This window comes from Puma concolor, chromosome D3, assembly GCF_028749965.1.
Source record: "Puma concolor isolate L17-30 chromosome D3, mPumCon1.1.hap2, whole genome shotgun sequence".
Taxonomy (NCBI): Eukaryota; Metazoa; Chordata; class Mammalia; order Carnivora; family Felidae; genus Puma; species Puma concolor.
Window position 1 is genome coordinate 2,208,027 of NC_141678.1, and position 12,888 is coordinate 2,220,914.

General features: G+C 50.5%; 1 protein-coding gene across 4 annotated transcripts in view; it reads right to left on the reverse strand.

Annotated features, from left to right (window-relative positions):
- Positions 1 to 8,508, reverse strand: part of PIWIL1 (piwi like RNA-mediated gene silencing 1) — a 30,653-nt gene extending 22,145 nt beyond the window's left edge. For 2 of the 4 annotated variants that reach the window (XM_086681427.1, XM_086681426.1), the window contains exons 1-4: positions 8,414 to 8,508; positions 6,402 to 6,571; positions 5,096 to 5,181; positions 4,429 to 4,540 (exon numbers count right to left, since the gene is read on the reverse strand). In XM_086681427.1, the coding sequence (XP_086537553.1) occupies positions 4,429 to 4,540; positions 5,096 to 5,173 (190 nt within the window). In that variant the 5' untranslated portion in view covers positions 5,174 to 5,181; positions 6,402 to 6,571; positions 8,414 to 8,508. Of the gene's footprint in view, positions 1 to 4,428; positions 4,541 to 5,095; positions 5,182 to 6,401; positions 6,572 to 7,213; positions 7,238 to 8,413 lie in introns of those variants that run through there. The other 2 variants (XM_025919007.2, XM_086681425.1) reach the window with 2 other exon arrangements.
- Between the last annotated feature and the right edge of the window lie 4,380 nt (positions 8,509 to 12,888).

The window sequence follows — 12,888 nt, forward strand, 5'->3', positions numbered from 1 at the left end:
AAGGATTAAGACAACTGGACGGAGATTCAACAACTCAGGAGTACCTTTGTTGACTAGGAAGTTATTCTTCTCGAATCTAACTTCTGAACAACCTAAGGACCTTTTTATCAGTATTTTTCACAGCTTTACGATACAATTATAGCTACAGGAATTAGTGGTTTCTAGGTTTCAACGTGTAACCTGAAATAGAAAATACAGGTCTAAAGCATAATTTCCTCACTAATTCCTTGAACACCCAGCATAACAGATGGAACCTTGTGGTGCCTGTCCCATGGCCATCATGCACCTGTCCTTTTGGGACAGGTTAACTATCAGCTCATGCTTAGTTGCAAAAACTGCTTATAATATCCAGAATCATTAAAGCTTTCAATTTTTACAACATATGGAAGCAGCTCATATCACAGTATGATATGGGCCCAAGAATGAACACGGGCTTTGTGGTCGCGTGTTAGAATTCTAGCTTTCAGTTAATCGGCATGATACTTCATGTACTAGAGACTTCAGCCTTCCCAACCTCTCAGCCTTCTTTTTTAAAATACCTTACTTAGGGAACAGTGTACCTAAAAGACTAGAATTCCACCTTATCTGCAGGCAAGGACAGCGGAGGAGACTTAAGCAGAAACTTCGGGGAAAGCACCTTGGGAGGAGAGCCAGTGGCTGGCGTTTACATTCTCTGTGCCCCTGCCTGCCACTCTTGCCTGGACTCTGGTCGTGATCACCAAATATATGTCTTAATGACAAGAAGTTGGGACAAAAGAACAAAGTGACTGAAGAACCCAGTTTTCTTCTGGTGGCAAGTTCCAGATTCAGCACCCAACTGCCAACTTCTGGACTTCTCATTAGAGGACACAGCTTGAGCAAAATATCGGCTTCCTGAAACACCTTGGGAACCAGTTATTCTAACATCAGCTTCAACTTCTTTACGTGGAAAAGTGAGGAACTTTACGGGTATGTCGTATGTTTTAAGTGAGAATATGATTTACAAAACTCCTCATAGGTGTTGCTAAATATGTTGGTTATTGTACCTCACGATATTCAGGGGCCCTATTTCAAAGTCCTTTAGGGGTGCCTGGGTGGCTCAGTCAGTGGAGCATCCAGGTTTCAATTTCAGCTCAGGTCATGATCTCACAGTTGGGACTGAACCCCGTGTCAGGCTCCCCGCTGACAGTGCGGAGCCTGCTTGGGATTCTCTTACTCTCTCTGTCCCTTTCCTGCTCTCATGTGCACGAGTGCTCTCTCTAATGAATATGCTTTTTTCTTAAAGATAAAAAATCCTTTAAATATTTAACTATTTTTGTCTCCTTTGGTGAATTTTTTATCCCCAAAACTTTCAAATTAGAGCATCCTCGGCACTGCGAGATTAACTGTATACTAACACAGGTCAACCGTACTGCATCCAACTTAGTAACAATGACAGGTCATAGCAGCTTTTTTCTCCTGAAAAAAATCTGAGTTTGTCTTAAAATTCCATTCCAGATACAAAAACCCAACTATAAGTTTCTGAATATAAATAATGAAGTCCATTCCCCTCTCTACACACAGTATTGCTATCACATTTAGCAACAGCATAACTGTCAACCTGTAAAGAGAACAGGTTTCAGAAAGAATAAAACTGTAAACCTCGCTAATTGTTAACATACCTCATTTTATTGTGCTTTGCAGGTAGTTTTTACAATTGACGCCTTGTGGCAACCCTGCATCAAACAAGTCTGCTGGGGTCATTTCTCCAACATTTGCTCATTTCATTTCTGTGTCACGTTTCAGTAATTCTCACAACGTCTCAAACTTCTTCGCTATTGTATTTGTTACAGTGATTTGTGATCAGTAACTACAACTTGCTGAAAACTCAAATGATGGTTGGCACTTTTTAGCAGTATTTTTGAATTAGGTACATACACTGGACACAATGCTGTTGCACACTTAGCAGACTACAGCAGTGTGAACAGTTCTTCCATACACGCCGGCAAACCCAACGATTCACACGACTCGCCTTGTTCCAGCTGCTGTATTGCAGCGTCTGGAACCAGGCCTGCTGTATCTCTGAGGTCCACCTAGAACCTCCCCCTCCGAGCAGCTGCTCGAACGACTAAAACTACACGTTAGACCTCGCTACTCTTCTACTACAGAGTCCTTGGGAATGAAAATCAATAAACAAGGTTTATTGACAATAAACCTAACTTGTCACTTCAGTTTCTAAAACCTAGTAGATTCGTGAACATTTGGGGCAAGCAGTTCCCAGTGAAGTGAAATGACGACCCTCCCCAAAGCAGTGAAATGACATAATTTGTTATTCCAAGTACTATTTAATCCTCACAATGGTCCTTAAAGTTAGATGCTACCTTTCTAAAGATGGGAAACTGAGTTTCACAAAATTTAAGTTCATGCACAACGGTTAATGATTAATAACGGTCGATATAGAGCATGTTTAAGAAATTAACGTATTTCCCACAATCTTATCGTAATTTTAAGGCTGCAACAGTAGGGAAATGTTTTTGAAACAACTTTAGCAAATCTAGCTGTTGGCGAACACACTGACCATGTCAAGTACTCTAAGTTTCAAAGGAACAAAGGCATCAAAATTAGAAGAGGAAGTGACTGCCTAACACCCTATAAATTTAGAGAGATTAATGCCTATAAATGAATTCTCATCAGGCAGCTTAAAAAACAAAACATCACATATCAGAATAGTTAACAGGTAATTGGATACATAACAAAAGACCATTCCAGACTTCTCACTGACTCTTCAAATGTAGCACTATTTTTAATTTTTTAATGTTTATTTCTTTCTGAGACAGAGAGAGAGAGAGAGAGAGAGAGAGAAAGAAAGCGTGAGCAGGGGAGGAGCAGAGAGAGCGGGAGACACAGAATCTGAAGCAGGATCCACACTCTGAGCTGTCAGCACAGAGCCTCATGCAGGGCTTGAACCCACAAACTGCAAGACCATGACCTGAGCCGAAGTCGGACGCTTAAACAACTGAGCCACCCGGGTGCCCCTCAAATGTAGCACTATTAACTGACATTTTCCCTCAAACGTTTCTGAACAAAAACACACACATACTCACGTATTCATTAAAAATGCGAAGATAACGCTGACTCACCACCCGATCCTGTCTGCCGTAGCCCAGGCGAGGGTCTACACCCCTGAGCGTGGTAACAAGGTGCCGTGCCGTTAGTGCGACAGTTCTCTCCGACCCTTTGGGCAGGCATTCCCAGTGTGGGGCAGGGTGTGTGACGACGGCCCTTACACGGTCATGCCGTCCCTGCCCCGGTCCGTCGGGTGCACTCCCAGGAGGGGACGTGCTAACGACAGGGCACCGTCACGGCTGCTACACGTTACAAAAGTCGGTACAACCGTACAACCCCTCAGGGAGGACAGTGCTGGCCTGACAACCGCCAACGTCGGCAAAGCGGTAAGACAGAACAACAGACAGGTAAACAAAATGTTCGCTTGATTTCACTTTCTTTCACGAGGCTTACCGTTTTCATTAGTCTTTGCGGTTCTCAGTGCACTGCCCTCCCCTTTCCTCTGCCCGCCTCCCTGCAGCCTGTCAGGCATCACGGGTTTTATAGGAGCGTTGTGTGGGCCACAGACCCAGCCCCACCATCACTTCCCCAAGTTTCCAGGCTTCTGACACGGACGGCGGCTGTCACGGCACCGTTTACGTGGCTCTGACACCACAGACTCCTCCAGGGGCTCCTCTGACGTTCGCGGATCTCACTGGGTAGGACCAGACCTCTGGAGTACTTGGGGGCGTCACCCACGGAGCAAAGCCGGGTACAAGCTTCGCCTCGTCACCAGCTGTCCCCACGCTAGTTCACGGAACAGCCCGTCTCCCGTGGCCACCCCGGCAGGAAAGCTAGCGTCATTACATCAGGTCCCGCACGTACAGGGGAGCTTTTCCTACACTGAAACCAAACTTAACTGCTGAAGAATCTTACATCGAGCGCCCAAGTAATCCAGGTTTGTAACAAAGTAACGAAAAAGCACAATTTCTGGAATCAGAACTGGTGTTCTGACCTCACCAGCTGTCGCAACTTTGGCCCCCAGTTTCTGTGCCTGAGAAATGGGGGGAGCCAACACAACACATAAGACACCGTGTCCTGCAAAGCAAAGTCAGAAACGTTACAGGTGGTCCAGCTTTTGGTGAAATTACTAAAGATGCCCAAAGAATGTTCTAAGTGGCTAATCGGCGAAGAAGGAGACGTAGGATTGGTTCAGAACCACTTTGTGAGAGCCACTCTGGGGGCCTGGCGAGGACACGCTCTTTCGTTTCCAAGAAGGAGAGAAACCCCGTGGCGCCCAACACAGCCCGAGCGCGCCTGTCGTACTTTAGAGGACTGTGGCTTTTCATCGTAAGGGGTCTGCACAGCGGCTGCCGTGCCAGGGCCACCGCGCGCGCGCGCGAAGTCTTTTTACCCTCCTTTCACCTTGTGACTTGGCCGGCGCTCCGCCTGCTCCTCTCTGTCGTCCACGGCCAACTAACTCCCCCTCTGCTGCCGGCTGCTGAGGCCGAGGCTGGACGAAGCCGGGGGGCTGACTCTATAGGTACATGCAAATAAACAGCAGGCTTTTCACGTCAAAGGTCACACAACAGAGGAAACCGTCTTAAACACGACTGAGACGCTCAAACAAAAGTCATCTAAATTAGAAGTCTAACGCTGTGTTCCCACAGAGCGGTTTCTTCAAAAACGGTCACTAACTAAAGAACCAACTCTCAAGATCCTCAGGAAAGGGAACACGATCGTCTTAGTTCTCCTCCCTTGTCCCTCACAGGACAGTCTTTTCAACTTATTTTCAACAGCCTAAGTTGATAAAGATTGAACAGATTTGGGGCGCCTGGGTGGCTCAGTCGGTTAAGCGTCTGACTTCGGTTCACGTCATGACCTCACGTTTTGTGAGTTCGAGCCCCAGGCCGGGCTCTGTGCTGACAGCCCGGAGCCCGGAGCCTGTTCCGGATTCTGTGTCTCCTTCTCTCTGCCCCTCCCCCCTCTGTCTCTTAAAAATAAACATTAAAGAAAAGTTTAAAAAGCAGATTTAACAGATTTTTGTTTCCTAAAGGTCGTTTCTGCAGTTAGAAAATGGTAAAGCACTCACAGCAGGGGCCCCCACGTGCCGCACCGTCTCCTGACCGCAAGCCCTTCCTCGTGCTCTCGCTCTGGCTCGCCCGGTCATTTTTCTTCCTTGAGAGGAAATAATCACAAACACAATACTCAATGTGCACAATTTGACAGTTTCTACGACGTGACCTTTAAACTTCAAGATTCTAAAAGAAGCTCCTGAATTATCACGTATCTTGCTAACCTGTCCTCTAACGAACTCAAGCGCTGGCAGGGCGGCGCTAAAGCAGACGACCTGTTTTAACCAGTATCTCATTTTCATTGCACTACTGGTTTTTTTTTAATAGTTAAAAGTTTACTCGTTCTGAGAGAGAGGGAATGCAAATGCAGGAGAGGCAGAAAGGGAAAGAGGGGGACAGAGAGAATCCCACATGGGCTCTGTGCTGACAAAACAGAGCAGTGGCTCGAACTCGCAAATCGCGGGATCAGGACCTGAGCCAAAGCTGGACCCTTAACCGACTGAGCCCCCCAGGCGCCCTGAATTATTGTTTTATACAGACGCAGGGAGAAAACTGTTAAGAAACGTCTGAGGGTGGGGACTAGCTCTTTCACATCCGGACACGTATCTAGGACACCAGGCACTGGTGGCACGGGCAGGCCCTTCACGGAATTCACGCACGTGCGCGCACACCCGTAGCACAGCTTCTGGGATCTCCCCACAGGTTCACGTGTGAACGCACCCAAACTAGTGTCTGTTACAGCACATCACTCGTGCTCCAGAATCTCTCTCTCGGTGAGCAGCACAACCACCCACTGCCTCTAGGGAAAAAGGACGGAGTCGTTTAACTACTCCTTTATTGCTCTTGCTACTTCTGACCCAACACTTCTCTCCGACACCGTGTTCGCAAGGCCCTGGGGGCCAGGACGGGTGCTGGGCGTCAGAGACATTACCACGCCAAGTTTCCCCACCCACTCACCCCCACCAGAGCGGACAGCAGTATCGTCGGGTTGTTAAGGTGTAGACCTCAGAGCTAGTCTGCCCGAACCCCACTCCTTCACAGAAATGACCTTGAGCACATCACATAACCTTGACTCCTCTCTGATCTGTGATAGGGAGTTAATAACCTACCACACAGGTCCAGTGTGCGGTTCAAGTGAGAACACACATGAGGCACTTGACACACAGTGAACGTTCAACATCAGCTGTAGCAGGAAAGGCACGCGAAATTAGAGCTACAAATTTTTTAAAGCTTAACGCAGCAAATAAACAACGCTCTCATACAAAAAGCAAGCAGGAACTGATTTACACACTGAAGTGTGCCTCCAATGGAGCTAGCACTTACACGGAGCTGGAAGATTAGAACTGGAAGGGAGACGGTGCCTGTCTTCCCCAGCAGGGCGAGGTGCTGAGTGTGGCTGGTCGGCAGGACTGGGAGCCGCCCGGGGACTCCAGGTACCCGGGAAGGAAAGCTGGTGAGCTCGGAGGCAGGCACAGATCCGAATGCACAGGGCCCTGCAGACAACGGGGTGGGGTGCCACGAAGGTTCTAATTATAGAGGGGCGGGCTGTGACACATTTAAGATCACTCTGCTTCACATCACATTTTCATCTTTTTTTCCAGTTTGAACAGCTTCTAAAATCCTTGCTGTACGAGGGCCTTCCTAGAAAGACCAACCTAATGACATCCTCCAACTGGGAAACCCCTCTTTGACTTCCCGTTGTGTTCCACGGGATCGGAAGCAAATCCTCAAACTTACCAAATTGTAGAAACCTTCACGATCTCATTCTAAGTCAGCCATCTCCAAAGCAGCTTACAAAACATCATTTGCGAGGGGCCCACGTATCAGAACCCGTGTTTAATGCCGTCTTCAACTACCGCGCGTATACTGCCTGTATCAGGACAATGGCTATGCGCACCTAACTCCCGCCCTGGGCCTACCGGCATACGTGCTCAGGGCGCTTACTGAAGGGGTACAGAATGAGACTTTTCTTTCCCGCATGCACCCCAGTAAATTCCACCATTCACCTTGTACCACGGGGTGCCCTACCTCCTCCACACGGCTGTGGTCCCACCAGCATTACTGCAGCTACCGCACAGCCCAATAATTCCCTCCCTCACTAGACGCGGACGCTGGTCGTAGTCAGTCCTGCGCACCTGCCCGGCCCAAGTGCACGTCTGGGGTTTCTTTTTAAGCCTGGTAAAAAGCTGAACTGCCACCTCCGACAGAAAACGTTTTCCTAGCGCACTTCTCAGAACGTGACCTCTCTCTCTCAGCAACACCTAGAACTCGTTGGAAACGCCAGTTAGACAGGGGGGTTCCCCGCTCCCAGACCCACGGGGTCCAGGGCTCGTTTCAGTGGGCCTCCAGGTGATTCTCACCATCACCCAAGACAACCACGTAACCACACACAGGTGGGGTGTGCAGACCCCGTGCTGGGCTGGCCGGTACAGCTGTGGTTCTCGGCTACATCCTCCCAACCTCAGGGCACCCCAGAATGGGAGACGAGTTAGATAGTCACTTTCAAGTAAGACTTGGAGGCGATGCTTCTAATCATCATCCCAGCTAGAAACCACACCGGGTCAAACTGTGCTCCATCCAGAGGCAATGCAATCCCAGCACCTGCCCCCAAACGAGAGCTGCCCCGGCCCCTGTGGACTGGAGACCAGTGCAGACCAACTCCCTAAGGGCCCCCTGAGCTCCCCCCACCTGGACAGTGCCACTCTCCTCACCCTGGGAAGTAACGGGAATGCCCTCCCGACAGGGGCAGTGCCCCCTCAACCCGGGAGTGTCCAGGAATGCCTCCCAACCCAGAAAGTGCCCCCCCAACCCAGGCAACGTTCAGGAATACCCTCCGACCCAGTGTCTGGGAATGTCCCCCAAACCAGACGGTGCCCCCAACCCAAGTAGCGCCCGAGATCGCCCTTCCCTGACCTCGGAAGTGTCCAGGAATGCCCCCTGACCCGGATAGGGCCCCCCGACCCAGACAGTGTCCAGGAACGCCCTTCCCTGATCCCGGAAGTGTCCAGGAATGCCTCCTGACCCAGATAGGGCCCCCCAAACCCGGGCAGTGTCCAGAAATGCCCTCTGACCCAGACACTACCCTCCCGAACCCGGGCAGCGTCCAGGAATACCCCCTGACCTTGCAAGTGGCCTCCAGTCCCCAGCAGTGTCCGGATATGCTCCTCCCCCCCCCGCACTCCCCGCCCCTGGGCCTGTCCCTTCCCCAACCCCTGCCCCCTCCAACCCCTGCGTCATCGTCGCCGCGGTGCCCGGCCTCACCAGGCCCAGAGGCTGCAGGTACAGGGAAACAGACACGCCGTGCGGGCCCCGCGACCCCCAGCCCCTCGCCTCACCTCCACCGACCGAACCGCGCCAACCGTCACCGCACGCCGGATCCCTCCGCGCGAGACTTCGCGCCCCGATGCCCGCCCCAGTGACCTGGCGCTCCTCGGCCCGCGAAGCCCTGCCGCTCGCCGTCGCCACCAGCCGGGGCTCCCACCTGTCGGCGGTTGCGGGGCGCGGACTCCCGCCGAAGGAGCGCGGCGTTCCTTTTCTGGGCGGATGAACACTTCCGCCTGGCGGTGAGCCCGTCTGCACGTGACACCCGGCTAACGGCGCGGAGAGGACGTGCTCGTGCTGCGCCCTGATTGGCTGACACGCCATGGCCGTTTGCCGTGGGGGCGGGGCCAGACCAGCTCAGGACTGCGGGAGGCCGGGGCTGCAATCGCCCATTGGGCGGTTGGGCGGTTGGGCGGTTGGGCGGTTGGGCGGGGCGGGCTCCCCCCTCCGGGGACACCGTGGTGCACGGCGCTGGGCCTGGGTTAGCTGTGAGCGCCCCGCTGCGAAGTGGTGCACTGAACCTTGGGTGGCCCCTTAAAATTAGAAGCGATTTAGCTCATCAGAGAGAGAAATGAGATTGGATTTTTGCCCCAAAGAAAGAGCCAGAGCCGTTCCGGAGCCAGAATGCCAGGCGGCTGTGCACCTGCAAATTTCAGTGGGCGCAAATTGTGTGCCGAGTGCACGCGTGTTGACGTGTACGGCAGCTGTTCTCAACTTTACTGACCGGCATCAGAGTCATCTGGAGGGCCGGTTAAAGCACGGATGGCTGGCCCCCTCCCCTGGGGATTCGGATTCTGCAGATTCGGTTGGTGGGGCCGGCTGAGGTCCATTTCTTGACGAGCTGCCGGTGATGCTGGCGCGCTGCTCTGGGTCCACGTTGATCCGAGGCTCTTTGTTAGATGCCTTCAGTGGGAATTCGTTTCCTCATTGGACAACCCCAACACAATTAAAACTATTGTAAACATTGTCCAATAGGACAGGATTGTCAGGATGGGACATGAGACTACTGATGTAACTAGTTAAGTCCAGTAATATTCAACAGTTTCTTAACGATGGAGTGTAGGGGAGAGCAGGAATACAGTTGCCTAGACGGACTTGTCTTAAAGCTGCCTTTGCACAGCGAACGCTATTTTGTTCTTAAGCGTGTATTCAGGGGGCTGGGAGTTTTCCCAAACCACGTCCCCAAGTCTATGGTCTCCTCTGTGGGACAGAAGGAACAGTCTGGGTTTCAGCGTATTCTGCACCTGCTGCATTGTAAAAACCCACATTCCCAGGTAATCCTGATTCAATAGGTTTGGGAGGGGAGCGAGGAATTTTCTTTTAAGGAGTCACCAGGTGATTTTTATGCTGAGAAGTTTGAGACCTTTAAGGCAGGATGCGTGAGCTTGACAACGTGCACGCTTAAGGAATTTACCCAAAAAGCCGTGGCACATGACGCCAGTAGTTTTGGGGGAAACAGCTTCACTGTTCACTTTTTAAAAAGGAAAAGGCACCATTGGGAATACAAAGGCAAGCATTAACTTTTCTGGGAAGGATCGAAGATGTTGGCGGGAAAGATGTTCTGTGATCTTGCCAGCAGATGGGGCAAGAAAACAAGAAATAAGTCTACAGTTTCCCCTGGATGCAGGGGAGAAAGAGGCCAGGAATGCACCCTGCAGGGTAGAAGTAACGCTTTTCCCTCAGTTTATTTGCTCTATGTGCCTACACCCCTTGGGACTTCTAAGGACACAGTGCTTGTGTAAAATGAGCTAGAAGAGAAGTTGGGGAAACTTTTTTTTTTAATTTAAGTTTCTACATTGACCGCATGACCTAGTGGCACCAGTTACTGGATACAACTATGCGTCACACTCTAGAAACTGAAAAATGAAAGGAGGTAGATCCTCCTTCTGGGAGCTTGGTCAAGAGCAGGAGAAAAGGGGGAATCAATCACTGAGAGTGAGCAGAGCACTTCAAGTGACCTGGGAGCTGGGAGGGAGGGTCGCTTGGCACACGTGGGTGCTGAAGTCTGGAAGGGTGAATGGGATTTGTAGGGAGCCCTGTGGTGCAAGCAGGGAGGGGTGTTTCGAGAACCGCCAGTGATTTGGTGCTGCGGGAGTGACAAGTGCATGCAGAAGAGGGTCAGGTGATGACACTGAAGGGGCAGACCGTGTTCTAGAAGCTGAGTGACCATAAAAAACTGAATGTCCAGACTATTGAATGCATCCTGCCGGGACAACCACCACCTCTGTCTGGTTCCAGTGTCCCCGAGTAAAGCCAGTTCCCTGTTGCCCCCTCCCTGCCAGCCCCTGGCCACCACAAATCTATGTTCTGTCTCTATGGACTTACCGACTTTATTCACATCATGTAAACGGAATCCTACACTATGTGGTCCCTTGGGTCTCGCTTCTCTCACTGAGCGTCATGTTTTCAAGGTTGGTCCTTGGACGCTGTAGCATGCATCAGTCCTTTGTTCCTTTTTATGGCCGAATGATACCCCACAGACCATGGGAAGACCATGTTTGTCTATCCATTTATCACTTGAAGGAAGAGTCTAATGTTTTCAAAGAGAAGCAGGGCTCTTGGAGACCTGTGGGCTCATTGTCAGCCCATGGCCATGGGTTGGTGGCACTTGTGCTGAGGGGCATTGTGGCCACATCACATCCTTGTTTCCAAATCCGGTGCACCTTTTGGACCTACCTGTCTTCTCCGTAGCACTGAGAGTGATGCATGCTCCATTTACATATATTCTGTCCTGCCTTCCACGACCCGGGTGTTCTTCCTCTGGCTCAGGCTAGTCCCCCTTCGTGTGATTCATGGGTGTGTCTTTTCCTGCCCATGTCCTAAATGTCCATTGCAGCGGTTCTTAAAGTGTGGTCCCCAGGTCAGCAGCATCAGCGTCACCTAGAACCTACGGGGAATTCTTGGGTCCCACCCCAGGCCTGCCGAACCAGGAACTCAAGGCGAGGGCCAGAAATCTGTATCTAAGCAGCCTGCTGGTCGGTTCTGATTCACCGGGTAGCAGGTGCTCCCCTGAGCTAACCCCTGCGCAAAGGGTTGAGCTGACCACCTTACTCACTCTTGGGGGAGCCCGGTTATCACCATTACTTCAGATGGCCTCTTTAGTGCAATGGCCCTGAAGTCTGTGGGTGGCTCCTGAGCCTCCATTCTGGCATATTCTGGCAGGATATGCCTGTGCTTGTAAGCAGGCACAGGACAGCTGTGGGAAGTTGGGGAAGAGCTTCTACTCATAACTAGTTTTTTTCTAAAAATAAGGAAAGAAATGAAGCCTCAATGATATTTGAGAGGTAGGTGTCCCTGGTGCCCTCCCGTGGCTCCTGGGTCTCTAAGTGAGTGGGTGGGCAGGGGTTGACAGCTGTCCCGTGACCCGCCTGTTGTCGTGAGCACTGGGACGGGCTGCCGTTTGCATGTGGTCTGTAGGCCGCGGCTCAGGTTACATAATCCTACTCACTCTGAACCAAGCCTCACGAAATGAGAAAGCTGCTTCAAAAGATTCCTGCTGCCGAAACATGGTGGAAAACCAACGAAAAACGCAAACGTGACCAAACAATAAGAAAGTGTTAAAAGCGATGCTTCCACTAATCAGTTTTTTGTGGGGCTGTAAATGCTGAATCTTGCAGGCCTAACAGCCCCGTTGCTCTCTTGAGAAATATGAGAATATATAATAATATGTAATACACAAATATAGCATCATATAAAATATGTAAAGTATCAAAATATAAAATAATATGTAAATAAATAAAATATGTAAGTAATAAAATATCAAAGCATTTTATAAAACAAAGGTCAAAAGTAAAATTTCATTAAAAAAATTTTTTTAACGTTTATTTTTGAGAGAGAGAGAGACAGAGCATGAGCATGGGAGGGGCAGAGAGAGAGGGAGACACAGAATCCGAAGCAGACTCCAGGCTCCGAGCTGTCAGCACAGAGCCCGACATGGGGCTCGAACCCATGGACTGTGAGATCATGACCTGAGCTGAAGTCAGACCCTTAACCAACAGAGCCACCCGGCCGCCCCTAAAATTTCATCTTTAAAATAAAGCTTTGCAAGATGAAATTTTTGAGATTTTTATATTGGAGCATATTTATCACGAGCATAATAGGACGATGTATCTTGTAAATACGTGTAATAATTTGCCATAAATGAATATAAATGTCTTGGGTGCACCTGCTCCAAAAACTTGTGACAAGTGCATGTTGGAGGTCGGTTGGGGGCCACTGGGCCCCGGAGGGCCCTGCTCTCTGGGCCTGCGGCTCCTGACCTGCGTACATCCTAAGAGCACCCAGTGGCCTGCTGGCCACTGGGTGCTCTGGAAGTATGTACTCCTCCCCCACCCTAGTTCCTTTGTTATTCAGGAAGCTCCCTGAGGACAGGACCCTGTCTTCCTCAGCTGGGTGTGAACTGAGGAAATGCCATCGAATACATGAGCATAGCTGCCGTGTTCAGCTTTATATAAGCCTTTGTGTTGTGAGCACGCCGGCCTTCCCACTC